The sequence below is a fragment of the Botrytis cinerea genome, chromosome 7 (assembly GCF_000143535.2).
Source record: "Botrytis cinerea B05.10 chromosome 7, complete sequence".
NCBI lineage: Eukaryota > Fungi > Ascomycota > Leotiomycetes > Helotiales > Sclerotiniaceae > Botrytis > Botrytis cinerea.
Genome location: NC_037316.1, coordinates 1,343,454 through 1,365,837, shown reverse-complemented (window position 1 = coordinate 1,365,837; position 22,384 = coordinate 1,343,454). Strand labels below are relative to the sequence as shown.

General features: G+C 43.5%; 5 protein-coding genes across 8 annotated transcripts; 4 read left to right on the top strand and 1 right to left on the bottom strand.

Moving 5' to 3' along the window:
* Positions 1 to 291: 291 nt before the first annotated feature.
* BCIN_07g03790 (hypothetical protein) lies at positions 292 to 1,154 on the top strand. Of its 2 annotated transcripts, none has more exons than XM_024694022.1 (3): positions 292 to 401; positions 465 to 728; positions 874 to 1,154. In XM_024694022.1, exons 1-2 carry the CDS (start codon positions 346 to 348, stop codon positions 610 to 612), a joined length of 204 nt encoding a protein of 67 aa, XP_024549812.1. In that variant the 5' UTR covers positions 292 to 345; the 3' UTR covers positions 613 to 728; positions 874 to 1,154. The 2 variants fall into 2 exon arrangements, with proteins under 2 accessions (XP_024549812.1, XP_024549811.1); XM_024694023.1 differs by having other exon boundaries at positions 805 to 1,154.
* An 8,673-nt stretch (positions 1,155 to 9,827) lies between these two features.
* Bchxt15 lies at positions 9,828 to 11,920 on the top strand. 2 transcript variants are annotated; one of them, XM_001548851.2, is made up of 2 exons: positions 9,828 to 10,125; positions 10,264 to 11,920. In XM_001548851.2, exons 1-2 carry the CDS (start codon positions 10,050 to 10,052, stop codon positions 11,769 to 11,771), a joined length of 1,584 nt encoding a protein of 527 aa, XP_001548901.1. In that variant the 5' UTR covers positions 9,828 to 10,049; the 3' UTR covers positions 11,772 to 11,920. The 2 variants fall into 2 exon arrangements, with proteins under 2 accessions (XP_001548901.1, XP_024549810.1); XM_024694021.1 differs by having other exon boundaries at positions 10,210 to 11,920.
* Positions 11,921 to 13,824: 1,904 nt separating this feature from the next.
* BCIN_07g03770 (hypothetical protein) lies at positions 13,825 to 16,230 on the top strand. Of its 2 annotated transcripts, XM_024694019.1 has the most exons (4): positions 13,825 to 14,740; positions 14,796 to 15,040; positions 15,101 to 15,527; positions 15,650 to 16,230. In XM_024694019.1, the coding sequence occupies exons 1-4, from the start codon at positions 14,618 to 14,620 to the stop codon at positions 15,818 to 15,820; spliced, it is 966 nt and encodes a 321-aa protein (XP_024549808.1). In that variant the 5' UTR covers positions 13,825 to 14,617; the 3' UTR covers positions 15,821 to 16,230. The 2 variants fall into 2 exon arrangements, with proteins under 2 accessions (XP_024549808.1, XP_024549809.1); XM_024694020.1 differs by having other exon boundaries at positions 15,101 to 16,230.
* A 194-nt stretch (positions 16,231 to 16,424) lies between these two features.
* On the bottom strand, positions 16,425 to 17,618 carry BCIN_07g03760 (hypothetical protein). The gene is made up of 3 exons (XM_001548854.2): positions 17,417 to 17,618; positions 16,852 to 17,357; positions 16,425 to 16,783 (listed from the first exon to the last, which is right to left on the bottom strand). Exons 1-3 carry the CDS (start codon positions 17,501 to 17,503, stop codon positions 16,513 to 16,515), a joined length of 864 nt encoding a protein of 287 aa, XP_001548904.1. The 5' UTR covers positions 17,504 to 17,618; the 3' UTR covers positions 16,425 to 16,512.
* Positions 17,619 to 20,848: 3,230 nt separating this feature from the next.
* BCIN_07g03750 (hypothetical protein) lies at positions 20,849 to 22,336 on the top strand. The gene has a single exon (XM_024694018.1). It carries the CDS (start codon positions 21,155 to 21,157, stop codon positions 22,091 to 22,093), a length of 939 nt encoding a protein of 312 aa, XP_024549807.1. The 5' UTR covers positions 20,849 to 21,154; the 3' UTR covers positions 22,094 to 22,336.
* Positions 22,337 to 22,384: the final 48 nt, after the last annotated feature.

Sequence of the window (22,384 nt, the reverse complement as noted above, 5' to 3'; positions counted from 1 at the left end):
GAACATATCATGGATGGGAAAGAATCTTCAATCCCGATAGGTATCTCAAGAAGAGTTCATGCCGCCTCGATCGAATAGAGAACTATTCGCTCGTGTCCTTCGACCAGTCAGAACTAATCTATTTTTTTCGATAATATCAGCTCTGACAGCATCGATGCAAGAGATATTACTTGATTTTCTGCGGGTAATTCCTCTGTGCGGCCTTGTTTACTTTACTTATTTTCCCCTCAGACTATTGCTCGGGGAATTCCAAGCAAGGGAAGCCGGTTCCACTAAAACACACATTATTGTGGACGTCTTAGATCTACCCAAGATTTGAACGTTGTATAGATCTCATTCAACGAAATGCAAGATTTAGTTTTATGTGGTATTCCCAAGGGAATGGTCCAGGACCCACGGTGGTAAGTCGCAAGCCATGCTTATCTCGGTAAGGGCCACTCGGCCACGCTAAGAGAAAACTACAGGGCCATCGGGACCCGGCAAGTCGTCACCATTGTCACTCTCGGCTCGTGCTATGTAGTGACAATTGAGGATTTAATGGCAATGAAGTACAAGATACTAAATACCACCCAAAAGAATATGTACTTGGAGCCAATAGAGAGATGGAAGTAAAGTTAGTGAGTTAATTTTTTTCGATCGGATTTTAGATTGAATGTTACATTAGAGGGAGCTTTGTTCTCTTTTAGACATTTCCTCCGTCTAACCCCTTGAAAGTACCTATCCACCTAGTAAGTATTTTTATTTAGAGTCAATAAGGCATCTATATGGCACCCATTCTATTTGCTTCGTACCTGACTGAACTAGTTAGCTCTCTCAATCCGAATTTAGCATCATTACTCTTTTATACACCTGACCAACTCACACCAAATTTAGGATCAATTGGGCTACGGTACACTTCATTCAATCTGACTTTAGGATAACTAATCAATTGAATGAAATGAAAACTCTCGTTTAGTGGAACCTTTATTGGCACACGGGAAAAGTGGTATTTTCCCTCATCCCAACAGGCAGTGTCAGCTCCTCTGTCAAATCCAGAGCCATTTTCAGTATGGTGTGTCAGTGGCGCCCCTCAAAAGCCATTTTTCAAGGGTATACGATCGATTTCGATACCCTGCTATGGGTCTCGTGGGAATCTCAGCTATCAAGGGCTAGCAAGGGCTAGCAAGGGCTATCACAACATCATCTCAATTGAAAATGATCAATCTGTTCCAGTTTCAAATAAACCTTCGTAAGAAGATTGAGAGTTTTCGGGAGACTAATACTTCGAGAATTTTCTTGAAGCTTTCGAAGGGTGTATAGTTATTCATCGACATCTGTAAGCTTTCTTTTTTCGCGATCTATTCGTTATCAGGTGGGGATTGGGGGCTAAAGGATATCAAACCCTTCATAATCCGTACTCACCAAATATTCTGCATTACACGACAATATTGGAGAGAATTAGCAGCAAGGGTGGAAATGCGTGGATAAAATGTGTTCAAATCACATCTACTTCCGGGAACGAAGCAAAAAGGGATTCACCCGATTTCTGGACCCATCTAGGCGCTGGCTGATTTGGAACAAGGATCCAACGAAGATATTTCCACTTTACTGCAGAGACCGCTAGGGTATCTTGCATGGTAGAAACAATTTTTCTCTCACCTGCGTAGATCTGGTTTGAGATCTGGGTGGGTAACACGACATATTGCCGCTGCACTAGTGTTTTGGAGCCCCTCGAATTATTGTTGATAGCTGAACCGCTCACTGGGATTGAACCCCGCACTATCCACCATTGATATGGACAAATGGAATAAGGTATGGGAATCGGTATGTAACTTTTTCAACATAATTTATGCATTTGTTCTGCAAATTCTGCTTCAATGAATCGCTTTAATATGTAACGAGTTGGATGAGTACAGTTACGGGTTTGGGGTTAAAATGTTCAGAGGGGTAACAGTCGGCGCAGTCGCAGGTCGTGATTACCTTTTCAATCCCATCATGAGTTCTTTCCTCGATGGAATAACCATGATCATCAAATTTCCGAATGATATCGTTCTTGAAGACCTCTTTCTTATTATTTCTAGTTCTCTAATTTCCATTAATTCAATTATTTCCCTCCTTCTCTATGGCACCCCTAGACAGCCATATACTACGTATCACGAACCTTACCTCAAAGACTGTTTGACTTCTCTTCCGCATTAAGATCGTAAGACTTTGAACAATACGAACGAGTCATTCTCAATCTTCAAAAAATTCGCGGACCGACAAAACGAACACATAGCTAGGTATTTATCACATTTGTATCGTCATCACCCTTCCTGCAGCTGCGAGGTCTTGCAGTCATGCCGTAGTATCACAGACATCGTCTGATATCCTTCTCTATAGCATTTTCGAGACTCAAGCATAGTTCAAGCCTCGATTCATGTATACCGTGGGAGAGGATACGATACTCCGAATCATTCTTCCATCTATTATCGCGTGTGTAGCAATCATTTTGGCGTATTCGGCTTTGAACCTTTTCTACAAACATCAATTTGGAAGCCAACGTCGTGATTCATCACCACATACCTTATGAAGGCGACAGTAAAAGGGTTTACGGTTCTAATCATCATGCTTGCGGCGATTGGTCTCTGTCTCCTCACAATTATTTTCTACATGAGCTTCATGAAAATATACAGGCGCCGGGGATCGATCGCGGACGTTATCCCTGAAAACGCTATGGCATGGCGTACCAAGGTGTGAGAATGCTCGCCTCTATGTGTTCCAGTTTTGAACATATTCGGAGGAGCTATTGAGAAACACCTTACCGATTCTTGCCGACAACTTTCCTTTACGGCCCTTTTCTGGATGGCAAACGATATTCCTCATGTTAGCCAGTGCGATTGGCTGAAGAACAGCGTGGATTCTTCGATCTGTTGGCAGATCTTCTAGATCTTCAGCATCACAAACCCGATATATCATGGTCAGTACGCCGAATGGTCAAATACTCATCAATCAACCCCCATATGCTGGATGAGCATCATATTGGGACTGTTCAGTAATCAATCAAATTGGCAGGAACGTGCAGCTCCTGTCATGTTAGACTAGAGTGTTCTATTGAGGGGGTTATACCAAGAATTCCTTGTTATTGCGCTGTTTATTGAGATTGCGATCGACCCTTAGATAGCTCACTGCATAGAATACAAAATTCTTCCTGCGAAATCACCCGAAAAAATCCTCATTGCAGAGTTATCAGCTTTCTTGTGATGATTCTTGACCGCTACCCGATGTCTGATCCTACTCAATTCCATACATGCTTACAAGATCGTCCATTCAGCAAGGCCGTTTTATGGTTCACAGCCTCCCTTCCTCGAATATCGCGATCCTCCTGACACCCCATCTAGATTTAGATCTCCGAATCTCAAGCCGTGTGAAGTACACATCTCATCTTGTCTTTTTCTACGCCCCGAGATCTTTCCACTTAGATTGGCGGGATGTGCTATCGTGAAACAAGTCTCAATTTTCTTCAGATCAACGTTGCATACAAATATTTTCACAATGCAGAAAGAATGCCACAGAACGGTCAAAGCTGCAGATAATCGTCATGTTCATATGATTACTTCTTGCATATATTTTCCTAGTTTCCTTTGAGAAGACAAGGCGAACCCCTGAAAAGTTTCGCCAGCTCGATAAAGTATTAAGGTTAATCTTTGAGGGGGGCCCGGTAGTGAAGTGCTACAAAGAACATCGGATAACAAAATCTAGACTGGTGGATCAGCAGACCCTCCGAGGTTCTGGGTCCGGGCCACTTTTCCCCGGCGAACAGACTCCCGAGTATCCTGTCCTACGGAGATGGGCTTGTCGCTGAAGTGGTGCTGATAGGGTAGGTAATTATATACGTCATTTTTCTGAGAAGATGGTCATGTTGACATAGGGCGGTTAGGGAGGGATGTTGTTCTTTCTTTTGTTTTATTGCGATACATTGGTGAGATATTGGGTTATTGAGATTGGTCGGATGTAATACGCTTTGGTGGTTGAGAACATACCCCTGATTGTTGATGTAAGAGGCTTCATCTTCTACCCGTCAATCGATCTTGAAGTTTTTTGAAGAGAAGGAATTCAATTTTGCTTTGCTCTTTCAAACTTCAATACAGGAAATTGACAACCAGTTCTCAAAGTAGTCTTTGCTTGCTGTGAGCTCCAAATCAGCATTTGAATATCACGAATTTAATTTCTCGTCAAAAATTATCTTGAGCCTCTCATTCTCCTTCTCTCTCCAGTGCGTGTATCTCACAGCCTGAACTTCAAACTACCAAAATGGCAATACCATGAGGATTCTCACCATGTGTCAAATTACAGCGTTCTGTGTACCTATACCTCTCTGTCCAATATATCCGTTTATTGCTCACAGTAACCTCTACCGACAACGAGAGACGCTGTCAATCAACGAGACAATTAAATGAACGATTAGTGAAGATTGGTTATTCAGAGCGACTTGGCTAATACATCACATCGCAACAGGCAAACAGATACGAGAGAGGAAACAATGAATCATCATGCATATAAATGAATGTATCTGGGACTAAATCGATGATGGTCAGTAAGGGAGATCAGGATGTGTCGAGCAACTTCATATCCTACGGTCAGATAAATGGAGAATTTATTACACTGACTTGTCTAGTGAAGATAACATATGGTGAGTATTCCATCGTGTTTCTTTATCTGGGCTATTATCAGACAGTCTTCGTAGATCCTTTCATACGTGGATTGTCGGTACCGAATGGATTGGCTCATGACGAGCAAAGGGAGTCTATCAGTGATTCGGACTCTAGACTTTGTCTAGATTGGGAGCGAAAGACGATCTTGCGCGGAACTACTCAATTGTGAACAGGGAGAAAATCGCCCTGCAGTGTTAGTATCGGCAGATTGAAAAGCGGTTTCATTTGGATTTGAACTCGAGATTCATGAATGAGAATATGAAGATGCTGTGTCGATATACGGAGGTTTGGAAATACCAAGTCCTTATTGTATATACTATATTCACTATACAGACGATTTATCCTACCTCATCTCTTCCCTGTGCGTTCATCTCTATATTTATACCTCTATATCGCAGAACGACTGTATCATGAACACCCACATAACCTATCGAATCCTCCCATCAAGAAGGCACAAATTACTAGATCAAAAATCCTACGATGTTGATTGACATAGATATTCTACCCACCAACACCAAAGAGTCCTCATCCTCAAGCAAATCGCCCCGCAAAGCTGTAACACAAAGACGCCTAAGAAACTGGGACCCGATCAGATAACACGGGATGAGCACAAGTACCGCAAGGGATGATCCGACGGAGCGACGGGCCGCACCGGCGTATTGTGAGAGCGCCGTATTCATGTGGGCGGATTATTGATGGAAAGAGGGAAAGCTTGTTTGGCGGGATCGAGTGTGTATGTGGTACATGAACTGAAGAGGGTATTGGAGAGGACGGGGAAGAATACGGGGAAGGATGAGGAAGAGAAACAAGGAGGGCATGAGAATGAAAAGAAATTAATTACATTGGGTTTCACGAGTACCGGTTGGGATATTGGGTATCCTATACCATCTATCGGGTATTCCACCTATGTATTTCGGGGTAACCTTTATGCATCTATAAATGTGAGCGAGTGTTAAATGCCTCGCAACTACGTGTATATCTCTGCGCGGACCGTCTAGTCTCCCTCTACACCTATCTAGATCCCAATATCACGAAAATGCACATGGTAATACCTTACACAATAGACCCCAAATCGTTACTCCTCGTGACGTGAACACCAATTCCGATTTTCTGGTTAAAGTTTGAATCCGACCCCGGCATCCAGATCCATGGCCATGGGAATTCTAGAAATGTTGTGATGCGGTCAGGAAGATGGTTCCGAAGAATCGACTGATGTCAATTTAAAAAGGGAGATGGATGGGTGGTATTGTTCTGGATCGGCAGTTCTAGAACGCTTGGATTGGGGGTGTATGTCTGAGATTGGAGGGGAGACGGGCAGAGGTTGGAATGTTTCTGGAGTGTATGAGATTGATGGATTAGGCAATTCTTTTTCTTGGAAAGGGATGAGCATCCTAGTCCCCTCTGGGGGAGTTTTCCAGGGTTGAAAAGTTGTGATATAATACTGATTTTATCAGGGGAAAGAAACAGAAGAAAGGAAAAAAGCCCAATGTCTCGAGGAAGACAGATCCCATCCTTCCGGAATCCCTGTTCAAGCCACTGATTTCCCGTCCTATAAAAGGTATGCCAGTGAGAAAATATGCCGATTTAACACCCACCTACCTGTGTTGAGAAATCTAAGGCAATTACCGTGAAGCATATAAATGTATGTGTGGTTGATAGTGCTCAAGTAACAGCATGCTGTTGTACACATCTACGTCATGACGTTTTTCACGCCCTTTATATAGATAAGTTTCACACCTAGGATACCCTCCGGAATGTAAGCATCTTTCTCCATGGGTCGAACATCTCACAAAAAAATATCTGCAGGAAGAGAAGAGATTTTTCCCCGGTGAGATCGGATCGGAGACAGGGTGACAGGGCTTGGCTTTGATGCATGGGTTTTGTGTCTGCCAATTGTGAGGTTCGTCTGTGGAGGAACCGAAGGAGCGGTAAGATTGTGATAGAGGGCAACTCGCTGAGCCCCGCGAGAAGAAGGATTTTGGCGGAACGAGGCAGCGAAAGGGTCCATCTAGAAATTATTCATGAGTACGTTGTGTGTTTGTGCGCATGTTTGCTTTTTTTTTGCCCTGCATAGAGCGAACTAGATGATCAGTAAACAATCCAAACATAAGATAATCATCTTGACTTCTACCGCCCGCCGTTACTCCCAGAAAACCTTTAGTTGTGTTTCTGTTCTCTCCGACGTTTTATTGGTAAATATTTGTATCTGTATTCCCTCTCAATCAAATCCGCACGGACAAGATGGCGAAGTAGAGCGCAGCATATACAAAAGTGTAACATCGTGCTCAATTGGCCGAAGAGGTACTTGAGTACCAATTCGTTAATCTGAATCAATTTGTATAGATCCCCAATCCCAGATGTTCATAAAATCCCGAGTTTGGGAAAACGGCGGTCAAGGATGCGATACTCTGGAGAAGTATAAAGTATGAGGTCGATGGCTTGGACGCAATCTATTGGAAGGCTGGACGGTCGCGTGGTACGCCGGGTCGAGATCTGGCATCGGACGCCATGTTGTTTTTCGTGCGAGGTGGATACGAGATGGTGGAGGGAAAGATGCAGAGGCTTACGCTTTAACGGTGAGACGTTTCACACCTCAAAGCTTTTCTTCGGGGGTGTTAGGAGATGAGAAGTCGTAGCACGAAAGAAGCGAGAAGGTGTTGTGAGGTTGTACTGGGAATTTTGCGTCGAGGTGCACTCACCAGTATAGCTTCGACGGAGAGGAAAGGGGCTTTTGTTTCGGTTACTCGTAGATGGGATTTTTCCGATTGAAGTGGAGATTTGGTGATAGGTGAAATTGGTGCGAGATGAGATGTACTTAGATCATGAGATGAGATGAGATGAGACCGTGTGATTTTGAACGGAGATGGAGATGTAGATTGATAAAGGAAGAAGCCTGAGTTAGATGTGACTCGGATTTGTGAGACTGGTGCGGACTCTGCATCATGGAGACGGAATGAAGAGCTATGAGAGATTTCATGAAAGAGTAAGGAGACGAGACTTGGTTAAGTCGTCTTTTGAACAAGCAAGTATTCAAATATCTTGTTGACACCACCTGCTCCGCCCTTTGTTGCAAAATCACAAATGACTTGGCAGGTAGCAGGAAAACTTGGAAATCAAAAGCACAAAATGAGCTCTTGACGCAAGTGGCTTTTCGACATGTCGCACAACATATATAGGTTTAAGATGGGATGTGATAAGTCGTATGATATTTGTTCCTCTTGATTCCCACCTGAAGTTCAATCCGTCTTTAGGTTTCGAAGTATGATGAAGGTGAAGATTCGGAGTCGGCAGAAAGGAAGAGAATTCGTTGTGTTGAGGTGGAAATGGGTCTGAAAGTAGATGTTCCCCGTGTCAATACTGGTACGTGTATCTCTTCTTTTGGGTATCATGGTTGTCACCGACTAAGGAAAGATCCATTCCGTTCAAGTCTAAGAATCGCACTTTTGACAAGACTGACCTCTCGATAGCTGTAACGCTGACGACGACTCAGGGAGACCGAGTAAAATAACGACTCAATCCCTTTTCGTACACATATCCGACGACTTTGCAAAAAAATTTTACCGTTGCTGGAGGAACTTGTGGTTCTCGGTTGTGAAAGAGTGTTTTGCGAAATATTATCTCAACCGACCTCCTTGATTCAGTACACCGCTTTAAAGGGGTATTGGATCTAGCAGACCAATGCAGTAACCATATCCATTATCCTAATTCTCGCTGAAAGAAAGAAGTAGCGACATCCAAGGAAAGAGAGCCGCGTTGTAGCCTCCCCTTAATCGTGTCAAATGACCGAAGCATATTGAAGTATCATGCAACAGTTGAAAGATAAATTTTGCAAAGTAAGCATTGTGAAAGATTGTCTATCGTTCCCCTTTCCAGAGAAAGAAAATAATAGAGTCACAACCGAAAGAGATTTCCGGAGTCATGGATGAAAAGAAATCATGGCCTGCGGATGCTATGATGTCTTTCTACCTTACTAGCTTTGCTCTAGTTGGCTAGCGACCCATTTTTTGACTTTGACTGAGCTGGATAAAATTTTTCCGTAGGAATTTGTGTCTGTATATCGTCATGCCATCTTGGACGTATAACACCTGTTGAGAATAGTTGGTATTTCTTATTCCTCTAGGCGCAGCAAGGCTGTTTTGTCGCGAGTTAAAAACAGCGTCAATACCTCAAACAACTTTCAACAGGCGAAGCTAGACGATGTAGAAAATAGACGCTGAATTTGCAGATTACCGCAGGTAACATTGATCCCACAATGGCGTCAAAGGACACGATACCCACACGAGTATCTTTTTTCCGAAGCCAACTAAGGTCGCCGTTCGCATTGAGGAAGCTTGTGCTCAGGTTCCATATGCCTTGATTTTTGCTTTGATTGACAAATTTGCAATTTAGACTCCATCCGGGGTATCCGAGGGGAGCAACCAGAATTGATAATTTCTCCATACTCTCCCCACAAACTGAATTTGGCGGAGTCCTCAGATCCTCTCAAGTTAGTAAGAGATGAATTCCAGACTACAGTCTCCAGCGAGCGGAGCGGCTCTTATTGCCTACGCGTAAATATTGATACCACGGATGACCCCGAGCAACATCATGCGTAAACCCCATCTTACCAACCACCCTTCTCCACCACAGCTACCGTCATCCTTGTTCCTTCGTGTCTGAAGATTGAAATATGATTTGCCTTAGCTGCCCCATGCCGGTAGACTCCAGACTCCTAATTGACGATCACATCCTTATGGGAAGTTTAGTCTATTCAAGCTTAATGTGATCCGACGATTACTGTTACATCAGGAAGAATTTATCCAGCATTGAAGCCAAATGACATATGACCAAGCAAGTAATTGTAAGAAAATTCGGAGTTGTATTAAGAAAATGGCAAGATTTCGGTGAAACCATCAACCCCGTGGGCAAACCATGCCTGGTATATGCGACCCCGCGGGGATTATTTGCACTAAAATCCACATCAGCTAATCATGACCCCTGAATAATATCGGCAACAATAAAACTAAATCAAAAAGCTTGCTCAACAATCTCCAGACTAAACAATGGGGAACTGCCAACTATTCCAAATTAAGTTGGGTTGAAATCTACTTCTCCATTTTCCCCATTCTCTCCATTGTAAATGGTGGAATTACTCTCCCTGGTTCGTGTGTCAAAGTGATAACAAAATATTCGCACGAATGAACGTCGAATCCAGTTCTCATCCAACAAAATCATGTTGCCGCTCATGAATTCCACAATAGTCAACTTGACAAGTACATAAGGTACATCAATACCTCTCCCCAAAATGATTCTTTTTCTCTCTCCCTCATCGGCCTCTCGTCGAACAATAAAATACCAACCTTGTCAAGAATTGCTGCGAACAGCAAAACCGCCAATATGCCGTCCGCTTTCTTCAAAAATTACCGCGTCTATTTTCTGACGGCTGTGGCTTACATGGGATCGTTACTCTTCGGTAAGTTATCCCCTCTTTCTGGATAATATCCCCTGATACATCCTTCCCGTGCCGGCTCGACATTTTTAACCTTTTGTGCCATAGCGCCAAGACCAATCAAGATGATGGAACATGACTGACATATGATGGCTTATGCAGGTTACGATACCGGTGTCATGGGATCGGTACTGGCTCTCAAAAGTTTCAGAGAAGATTTCGGATTACCGCCTGATTCGACGGGATTTGGTGGATCCAAGAACGCACAGGTTGCCTCGAATGTTGTCTCTTTGCTTACGGCTGGTTGTTTCTTCGGTTCCATCGCTGCCGCTTTCTGCAGTGATCGATTCGGAAGAAAACTCTCTCTCATGGGATTCAGTTTTATCTTCCTCGTTGGTGCTGCTGTTCAAACTAGTTCTAGCCACAGTATTGGGCAAATCTATGCTGGTCGTGTTATTGCTGGTTTGGGAGTTGGTGGAATGTCCTCTATCACTCCTGTTTTCGTCACAGAGAATGCACCTCCCGCCATTAGAGGACGAATTACTGGAATGTTCCAAGAGTTCTTGGTACTTGGTTCTACCTTTGCTTACTGGCTGAATTACGGTGTTGCATTACACATCCCTCAATCAACTAAGCAGTGGAGAATCCCAGTCGCTATTCAACTTATCCCAGGTGGATTCCTCTTAATCGGTCTCTTCTTCTTGAAGGAATCTCCAAGATGGCTTGCTAAGCAAGGTCGATATGAGGAAGCCACTGCTTCCATGGCTTGGACTAGATGCACCACAAGTGAAGATGAAGAAATCATGCAGGAAATCGCCGAGATCCGTGCATCCATTGAGGAGGAACTCGCTGCAACTGAAGGGCTCACCTGGAAAGAGTGTATCGCCCCAGCCAACAGATTCAGATTCTTTTCAGCTTTCTGCCTCATGTTCTGGCAGCAATTCTCCGGAACCAACTCTATTGGATACTATGCACCACAAATCTTCCAAACCATTGGTATCTCAGCTGCTAACACCGCTTTGTTCGCTACTGGTATCTATGGTACTGTAAAGGTCGTCACTACTGGTATATTCTTACTTACTGGTATTGATACATTGGGTCGTCGCAAGTCTCTTATTTTCGGTGCCGCATGGATGATGGCCATGATGTTCATTCTCTCAGCCGTCCTCGTTACCCACCCACCTGACACCAAGGCCACCAGCGTTGCACCAGCATCGATCGCTATGGTTGTAATGATTTACCTTTTTGTCATCGGTTATTCCGCATCATGGGGACCTATTCCATGGGTCTATGTATCCGAGATTTTCCCCACTCGTCTCCGTTCTTACGGTGTTGGTCTCGCCGCCTCTACTCAATGGTTGTGCAATTTTTCCATTACGGAGATTACACCAATTGCTGTTTCAAACATTGGATGGAGAACATTTTTGATGTTCGGATTCTTCTGTTTTGGAATGGGTGTATGGTCCTTCTTCATCATTAAAGAAACGAAGGGCAAGACTTTGGAAGAATTAGATATTCTCTTCGGGGGTGTTAACGCCGACCGAAGAGCCCAGGATGTAGAAGCAGTGCTCCATTCAAAGAAGGATATTGTTCATCATGAGGGTGACGAGTCAGTAGGAAGCAAGGCTGGCACTATTAGAGTTGAGGACAGTCCTGAAAAGAGTACCTAGAAGGGTTAATGATTTGGTTATATTTATGATAGATGTTATGTATAGACTCCGACGTCTGCTTGCCTTATAGTTGGCCGCAGTACTGTCGACGGGACTTTGATAGATGAATGAACGGCAGATTAATGATAATAAAACATGTTTTGAAAGTATTTCGTGCGTAATTTTATCTCTGTGCTGTATTCGAACAATTGTCTAGGACAAAGTGATCTGTAACGATTGGCAATCAAGTTGAGGTAAATCACTGCTTCGAGTTCTTAACTAGACCACGAAAATGCAATGTGAAAATTTCCACACAATACTTTACTCTGAACTTCCTGCCATTTATTCACAAGTATTAACTCAATCTTCTGGAACGTTTAATCAAACTCAATAGTTTCATGGAACCTAATCATCAAAAAATGTTGAGAAGAGGTACTACCGGAAGAAATTCAGGTTATCAATCATAGTATCTAGTGGCACTCAAGCACAACACTTCAAATTTATTCCTTTTCTCGTCGAATCTCAAAGAAGCTACTGATTAGAAATGGGAAAAGGAACATCTAACATCATTCTTAAAACTTATTGACTATCCATGATGCCGTCGTCGTCGTTCATCATCACTACTCAGTTTTGATTCCAGATTCTTCACTTTCTTGATAAAATCAAATCATCAACAATTGATTGGAGGCGGACCAGGAAGAATCAACATAAGTGAATATGACAAAGTTCACTATACAGTAAGCTGCCAAAAATCTAGAGCGCCTCTCAAGTTTCAAAAGGGGAGGTAAAACTCTTCCGAGTTGAGAGCTTTTACCATTTTACCACGTTTGAATTACCTGGGTATGCAAATGAGCTAATTTGTCGGCTTTGATATTGAACACAGAGAAGATACAATTTGAGGAAAGCGTATTAGTTGTGATTTCTATCATATAGAAGAAGAACATGTAAGGACGTGTCCTTGAGAATTGCGAATTCTGTTGCTTGGACTTACTACTCTCCAATTCTCTTTCTTGATTATAGATATTTGATGTACTAATCTTTCTTCAACGACGAATCCAATCCAGAGGTACATATTATTAGTTCTTTCTGAACTCCCGGTTGATATTACTGTAGACTTGTATCATTTGCACACAGTTCTCTTCTCACAAAATTGAGCTGGGCAGATTCTGTTTTGGAAATCTTTCAAATGACAACAAACTTGATAGACTAGCCCCTATCTTTCTGCAAAACCACAAATCACTGATGATGCTGGGACCATCGATCTCTAATTTCGGTGTTGCATTCTCCTTCTCCCCTTCGCTTTCAAAATGAGATATATTTGTTTTAGCAATGTCCACACCAACGATGACACAGAACTGAATGATATATGTACTGCGAGGCTGGGAATTACATATATATATATATATATGCATATCAATGTGTCAGAAATACTGTCATACTGCCATGTTAAATTTGGAAGCGGAATCTAACATGAAGCTCCTTCTCGCTTTGAATCCGTATCACCATTGCGGTTTATTCTCAACACCACTATATGACTATTCCTTCATTGCCGTTTCTTTTTGATAATTCCATATTTATTGCGATGAATGAAGCAATCGTGAATTTTCACGCAATCTATGACATCCACATGTAAGTTTGTGGTGTACAGCACAGAATGACATGTATTCAACCCCCTTATTCACATTCGATTAATATCGACATCTATAGATCATCCATAGACATAATGCTTATAAGCCCATAGAATTAATGTATTCACCGCCTTGGGCTCTCCGAAATCTAGAAAAACACCAACAAATAGAATTCTCGTATTCTGCCTCGAAGGATTTTAACCTCACTTGGTACTACGTACAATACTTTTCTAACAGTGGAGTCAGCTTACATTTTCAACACTGCGCCATCGCTTGATGAAAGGAATTTGTTTCATGTTGAACAAGGACAAATCACATTTATTTATTCCAAAATGCTGGTGTATGGATGAGAAATTATGTTACATCCACCAACAAACATCTGTTTTGACAATCCCATGATATTAGCGAAGGTCCACTTTGGGGGTTATATTGTGGGTGTGTATTGTGACATGATTATTGCTTCGTTGTTATTATTGGTTCAATTGTATTTAAGCACTGGAAAGTGGAGGAAATGCCGGTGAAAATCCTCCATAGAATAAATGAATTATCAGATCAGAATTCACATATAGCCAAGCATCCTGGCTCTTTGCAAACGCCATCCATCGAGCCAAGATCGTAATATACCTCTAAATGATCCTACTACCACTCTGTAGATTCACAATAGAAGATTCTTTTCGGTGTAGAAGTACGAATGAACGAATCAACATCAGGAACAAATTTGTCATACCCTTCATTCCCCTCTTCCACATCGGCACTTACCCAAGCCAACCTCGGAGATACCCATATCAAATCTCCTTGAGTTTCCTCTTAGCTAAAATTAACGGATCTGAAGTTCCCCCTCTGAGATAACTAGCGTTCTGCAATTGTTCCAGAGGATTCTCTTTAGTAATTTGTAGACAACCAATGTCCAGATTCACATACAAGTCTTTGAATCCATCATCCTGACTGCCATGAAGCATCTCTATTTTGACACATTGTGGAGAGATTGAGGCTCATTCACTTGAAGATAGCATGTGAAAAACGCCTAATGCCAATGTCCACTGGTTATTTAAGTCTTCGATGGAACCTGTTTTGAAAATTTCCTCTTTCCTTCCACAAACTCAACCGCATTCCTTTTGATAAGTGTCTCTCCTCCTCTTTGATTTAGATCGTCTGTTTATCTTCGTACATTTTGTACATCACTTTCTTTCATACAAACATACACTCCTTTAGTACAGCAAGGCTTCACCATCTTTCAACATGCAGTCTCTTGCAGTTTCGCTCCTTTGCGCTTTTTCGTGCTTGGCCTCAATGACCAGTGGTTACAAGTTGGTTCATAATTATGATCATACCAATTGGTTCACTTCCTTCATCTATGAGGATGTTAGTATTTCTAAGACTCTCTTCGATCTAGAAGTGGCAACTAACTCACATCTAGGCCGCCGACCCAACCAATGGAAACGTCAACTATGTCTCTCTCGCTGATGCTCAGAAGCTTGGTTTGACCAAGGTCATCGGTAATCAAGTTTACATGGGCGTTGATAATACTACTGTTCTCTCCGACAAAGTCAATGGAAAGCGCAATAGCATTTGGGTTGAATCTGTTCATGAGTTTACTCATGGTATTCTTATTGGTGATTTCGCGCACATGCCTGGTAGTGATTGTGGAACCTGGCCTGGTTTGTAAGTGCCAATTCATTCGCTACTTCCCCAATGAAAATTAGCCGCTAACAGATTCGCTAGCTGGACAATTAGAAACGGTGACGGCCCTTATGGTGAAATGGACATTCTCGAAGGATCCAACGACATCACTCAAGCTTTCATCTCTCTCCACACCGAGAACGCCTGTAGCTTCAACTCTCCTAAGTCTGCCGAGCTCGGAACTCTTAACAACGGTAATACCGACTGTAAATTGTCCAACGGCGCAGGATGTTCTGTTGAATCGACTGCTAACTCTTACGGTACCCCTTTCAACAAGAATGGTGGTGGTATCTATGCCATGCAATGGACCTCTAACTTTATCCGAGTCTGGTTTTTTGCACGCAGCAAGATCCCAGCCGATATCACCGCTGGCACTCCAGACCCAACAAAGTGGGGAACACCTACAGCAAACTTCGATAGTGCGGATGGTGGTTGTGATATTGATGCTAATTTCCCTGCTCAGACAGTCGTAAGTCTTGTTCTTTCTTTTATGCATCTTAAGTTCTACTGCTTCAAACTTCCTCTTCTCCTCCCTTAGCCCTACTCTTTCCCTCTTCATTCCCGATTCCACCAAACTGACTCCCACTCTAGTATTTCGACACCACTTTCTGCGGCGCAGGAGCTGGTGGCCAAGCCTGGTCCGACTGGTCCGACTGCCCCGCAAAGACCGGCTACTCCACCTGTCAAGAGTACGTCGCCAAGGTTCCCCACGCCTTCGATGACGCATATTGGCTTGTCAACTCGGTCAAGATCTACCAATAGACTTGACAATTCGTTCTCCTCCTCTTCTTCTTTGTTCGTTTGCATTCATCTTCGTCTTCATCACATATATCGCGCGACCCTCCAACTTTAGGATTTTTAGCATACTGGTACTTGTTATAAGTGTGATATGTATGAATGAGATGAAATGGATAGGATCTATAAAAGCAAGACGGGAGTCGAGGAGTTATTTCATTTAAACAAAAGTTGTGATTTCGAGTGCATCGCATTGCACGGATTTCGGATGAGTTTATGGTGTTATCATGTTCATAAGGGAGGACCGTTCGATTTCTTTCTACTTCTGTGACTTCTAAGATGTGTTCTTTCTGATTGCATTGTGGAGGTTGGTTGGTTGATAGTTAATTGTATTCTGCTTCCCACGTTTTATATTGCCAAAATTTGATTGTGATACAATGCGATATGATGGTGCCGTGTATGTTTTCTGATTTTTTGGTTCCCAATTAGGCCAAAGTTGAAATTTAAGAAAGATCTTGTAACTTCAACGCATTATCAAGAGATTTTTGTGTACTCATGCTTCGGATACCAGCAAGTGTCTCGCTTTTTACTTCCCACACACTCGCTGAAGGAAGACGTCAGGATGCGCACTTGCTAAACAAAGAATTATTAATTATATCCATTCAGTACTTAACCTACCAGATATTTGAATATTCTATTGTTCATCATCTACTTCTACATTATGCTTTTCCAGTCGATCCAATTATATCCATCTGGTGTTCAATCAACTCCTGAATCAAACTAGTTCCCTTCTCCATAAGCTCTGTCAAAGGAACTTTCCCTGTATTTTCCGCTACATATTTATTATACGTGTTCAAAACCAAATCATTTAGATTGCATCTTGTCATACCCCCCTTGATACAACCTCTCATTGTATCATCTGGAAAAGTATTTGTGCCGTGGAGAACTAACCTTACTCGACCATTTGTCGCTTTTCTTATGCCCTCGAGTCTGACAACTGATATTAGCCTACCACAATACCAATGAAAGGGTATTTCAAGAAACTGTCCTACACGTACCTATCAAAATCCAACTTAATGTTTTCCACTCCACCGTAGTTCCCGTGTACATTCCCAAAAGCCGGCGCCAAAAAATCTACTCCCGTTTCTACAAACCCAAGAGCCTCTTCAGGAGTTGTCAACAACCCCTCCAAATCCCCCGTATCCTTCACACCATCCTCGCCTCCATTAATCCTACCACATTCCGCCTCAACTGCTATGCCCTTCTCTTGTAATATCTTCGTCAATTTAGTTGTTTTGGCTAGATTTTCTTCTTTGTCGTAATGCGACATGTCGACCATTATACTATCAAAGAGTCCCATATCTGCAGCAGCAAGAATTTCATCTTCAGATTGTGCGTGGTCCATGTGTAGGACTATGGGAACAGTGGCGGTACGACAGGCGGCGGCTGCGAGGTGGATAAGGAGGGGGGAGTAGTGGAGGGACCAGGGGAAGAGAAGGATTTGTGCGGGGGAACGTTTACGTTCTGCGGCTCTGACGATGGCGGTTATGGTTTCGAGATTGTACTAGAGATAAGACATGAGCTCTTTGTTTTGAGAGAGAAAGAGGTGTGAGCTGTACTCACGGAAACTACTCCTACAACACCATATCCGCCATCTTCTGCTGCTTGAAGCATGCGAATAGCTTTGTTATCTTGCATTGATTTTGCCATTGTATAAGCGTTCGTGTGAGGTATAAATATGGGAGAGTCTAAAGCTATGCAATGAGACCAAAAGCCATATGGAAAGATACTTAGGATGCAGCTATGTTATTAATTGAAAATGCTCTTCTGGTATAACATAAGTGATATGACGACGATTGAATGAACAGTGGAGTTTCTTCGGTGGGGCTTGTCCCGAACGGTTCCGATATGGTGGGGGTCCTCATACCCCGCGAAAGGAAAAAGCTTCGGAATACCTTCCTATATTTTGAGCTGAGAAGAAGTATGAAGCTGCAACAGGCTGAACACTACAAATCCTTACCTATGTGCTCCTCATTTTTTGTTGAAGCTGGAAAATGCAGGACGAAATGAGGTATCTCGGATATACTAGGTGCATGTGAGCAGTACCCTCTCCGGCTACCCTGCCCTACTTCTACTTTGAATAGAAGTCATGTTAGTTTAGGTGTTTGTTTTGTCTGCAGTAGCCATGGCCCAACCGCTTAATAAGGATACTTAGCCCCAGAATTTGCCGTGTTCTCAAGTGCCGGCATTTCTTGCGGTGGTCACCAGCGACGGCGGAGAAGACACAAGGGAGAGATCTGAGAATTAGTGTAGAGTCTAATCATGATCATTTGCATACAAGACGATGAATGGTTGGACTTTGTGCCATTTATGGCGTCTTTACTGGTCAATGAGTCTGATGTCTGCATAGACGAAGCCCGTAAGATACCAGATGGGAGGTGGTACCATTTTACGAAGGATCAATCATGACTCGCCTTGGATATGGAGAGCAAAGCAGGCAAAGTGGATGTAGTGCGGCATCGATTTTATCGAAACTCACTATTGTGGAGTTTAGTAGTAAATCAAATCAGATCTGCAGATGTGCTGTACGAAAAAAAAACCCCCCGAAAGCTTTTGAGACAAAAATGTGTGGAGGAACGATCTGTGCTCGATCGACAGAGCTGTGATATCCTACGCACCTCGATTTCCTGATCTGCTGGTGAACGTGTAGGTTCTGCCACGATTGTACCGCAACTCTCTCGGTCTGTTCCAAATCGCTTCTTTGTTCAATCCATGATGAACAAGACTGCGAACCTGGGTGGGGGAACCTCAGGTATATTATAGAGGCTGGTATGTGAGTTGAAGACGTTGCGTCGTTGAACATTTGGGAGTGAAAACGAAGTATAGCCCTCGAAATTGGAAATCGAAAGAGGCAGACCAGTGATGAAAGCTGGCGAGATATCGTGCACAAGTAACACGAAGCAGAAGGCAGAGAGAAACGAGGAAACTTGAGTCAAGAAGAAGCAGACGGTATTTGCCTCGATGGCTCAGATGCTAACAAGTCCAAAGATCGTCATGCTGACGCGTGAGTATAAGCTTGCATGTACATGAAGCTCAAGGCATGCTCTAGAAGGGAAAAAAAAAAGAGCTTCTCGGATTGAATGTGTATACGCAAACAAGTCGATCTTTGAGAACTACAGATGCGCCACTAATTTGGCGTGTTTGTAGTTGAGTAAACCTTTGAGATAAAGATAGAACATTATCAGTACCGGTATTCACCGGTACCTGTCTCTTGCCAAGACACATCCGCAGTGAAATGCTCGCAATAAAGTAAAGGCATACGAATCTGAATCCTAAGATAGATCCTTTGGCTGTTTCGTTGACTTGGCAAATGGATCCTATGATCTAAGGTATTGAATAGAGATTCTGAAAGAGACTACCTCGAGACTACATGGGCTCATGGAATAATTAACTTCGAGACCGTCCGTGGGCAAAGTGTCCGTGTGTAAAGAACACCCACTTGCCTGTGGCTATGTGGCTGACGGATAAAACACAGCAAAATCATGTCCAGCATCCGGCATGACAATCTGAACTAGGAAAACTCTAGCAGTTGAAGTTGTCAGATAACTTGGCACCACTACGTCTTGAAGGCTGGAGGAGGCGAAGGCGGAATGGAGTCGACGGTAGAATACTGCAGTGCACGCTCAATCTTTGAATGCCCGGCATGTATTCCCGCGACAGTCAAGCCATGGCTAGTTGATTAGTTTACGAAACAATCTTTCCCATCATACCATCTTCATTCTTGCTTTCTGTCGAACGCATTTGTTTACACTCCACGTCACCCATCTCCTATTCCCTTTCCCATGAATGTCACCATCCATACGTCGACAGCCAAATCGAGTCCAAATCGCTTCCTGCAAAAGTAACATGAACTTCTAAATGAAAGGAGGTTGTATAAGTGGAGAAATCAGGGGTTCATTTCGTCTCAGATATTGAAAAGCTTACGCGGACATCCCAACGCACAAGCCATAGGTCGGTTATCCCTTCTGTTGTCATCACCAACTTCTAAAGTCTATTCATCTTATTGACCTGACCTGCCCTGCTTCCGTCCCAGATCTTCGATACCATACAAATCAGTACAATCGTTCCACATAAACAGATTACTCGTGAGAGTCTAGGAGAATTAGTAGATTAATCCCCGCAACCTGTGGTCCCTGAAGTGAATTTTCTTGAAAATCACCTTGCACGACTCTGGACTGGGCTCATGGAATCTAGAACCTTCTTGAAAGTTACGACGAAGGCTTCAACGGCGCGAAGTTGAAACATCCTTTTTGAATGGAAGTATACACGCGTGAAGCCTTGGCGAGCCGCTGGTGATATTTCCCCCCAATCATTTTGTTTATATGCAGGAAGCAGCGATCATTACAATGTAGGGCATAAGCTAAAACCCAGAAACTGGTTAAGAGGATGATTTTAGACGCCATGCTTTGTTTGCATCATGAGAGGGTTCGATGATAACATCACAACCTAGACAATCGTTATTCTTGAAATGACACGGCAAATTGTCTGACAGCTTACACATAAGGGTGAAGCTGTCAGGTCTCACAACTAATCTATCTTCACGGTTCTACATATATTTGCTCCAAGTGTTTTGCAAGAATGTTCCGTAGAAATTGAGATATGAGCTAATGAAACAAGGTTCATCTGGACACTAATTTATCTGTAGAGCTACAGGCACAGGGCTCAAACAACAAGCTTATCCCTGGATTTTGCGACTGGAAAGATTTTTGTTATGGGATACGCTAGCGCTAACATCTTATAGCACACCCCAGATTAAGTACATTGACGTTGCCTTTTGCTTTTAGGATACATACCGGACCCTCATGTATATTCAATAACTCATTAGCGCACACATTGATCACCTTGTGGGGGGGGGGGCAAGAAGGTATCTTCCGGTTAGGTGAGAGACATCGGTGACTTTGTAGATGCCGGTTCATCACTTGCTTCCTGTTTCCTTCAATCACCTATATCGTGGAGGAACGCAGACCCATTAGCAGGGGTTTAAAAGCATCTTCTGAAACAATTGTCTGCCAGTATCATTGGACCCCTTTACTTGAATTGGGTGATTACTACCACCAAGTAGGTGACGGCAAGTTGGATATAAAGGATGTGTTAATCCCACATTATTTTAAAAAAACCAGTCTTAGAGCATCCAGTCTTTTCAAGCTTCATTCTTCTCTTTCACATCTTCAGCTCCAGGTCTGAGCCTTTTCAAACAACTCTTCATATCACTCTCTCAAAAAAAACTTCTTCAACTTTTTCTCAACCAACTTCTTCTTACCAACACATTTCAAGGCTTTCAAATATTAACAAGTCATCAAAATGCATTTCTCAAAGATCATCGCTGCTGCTTTCCTCGCCGCTCCCCTTGTAGCTGGCCAATCTTCTGGTTTCGGAGGAGCTGCCCCAACTGGTACTGGTGAGATTGGATCCCGCCCTACCGGCGGTGCTCAACCCTCTGGCAGCGCTGGTGGATTTGGTGGTGCTGCCCCATCTGGCGGTTTCGCCTTGGCTTCCGGCGGAGCTGGAGGACATGGACACCACAGTGGTGGTGCTCAGCCAACTGGCTCATCAAACTTCGGAAACGGCAAGGCGCAACAGTCCGGTGTTGCTCAAGCTTCCGGCAAGGGCGGTCACAAAGGCGGCAAGGGTGGAAAGGGTGGAAAGGGTGGAAAGGGTGGAAAGGGAGGTGCTTCTGGAAGTGGCTTCGGTGGTGCATCAAAGACCGGTTCCTCTGGAGCTAAGGCCACTGGAGGTGCTAAGGCTTCCGGTCATCAAAGACGTCAACAAAGCAGTGCTGCATTTGCACCAGGCGGAGAGATGCAGCAACCAACTGGCTCTGCCGGTGGCTCCAAGCCAACTGGAGCTCGTCCATCCGGTGCTGCTCAACCATCTGGTGGATTCGGAGGTCACAACGGTGGCCACAACGGTGGCCACAACGGTGGCCACGGACACAGCAGCCAAGGTGGTGCTTCCCCAACTGGCGCAAAATTCCGTAACTTTGGAACTAAGCCATCTGGTACTTTCTCCCAAGGTGGTGCTAGACCAACTGGTGGATTCGGTGGTCAACAAGGCGGCGCTTCTCCATCTGGAGGATTCGGTGGCCAACAAGGTGGTGCCTCTCCATCTGGAGGATTCGGTGGAAGCCAAGGTGGTTTCCCATCTAGCTTCCCATCCGGAGCTGCTCCATCAGGATTCGAAGGTGCTGCCCCATCTGGCTTTGCATCCGGCTCTGCTGCCGCTCCTCAACCTACATCTTAAGTAGTTCGATGATTGCATGGTTTATGCATGACTTATTGTTTTTACACGATTGTTAGTTCTTGGCGATGTTCAAAAGATTTGTATGCTTTATTGGTATTAGGGGTATTGGTGGGACCCGAGACAGCACACCCACTGTGTTCTTTCTTTTCGTGCTATTGGCTCTGGGAGCATTTTTGTGTATATCTTGGATGGCTCTGTATATTAGAGTGATATTCGATGAATTTGATCTTAGATCCTTTTCGATTCCTTTTTGCATTCCGTGATACTCTAGTGAACCTTTTTGTCCTAAAA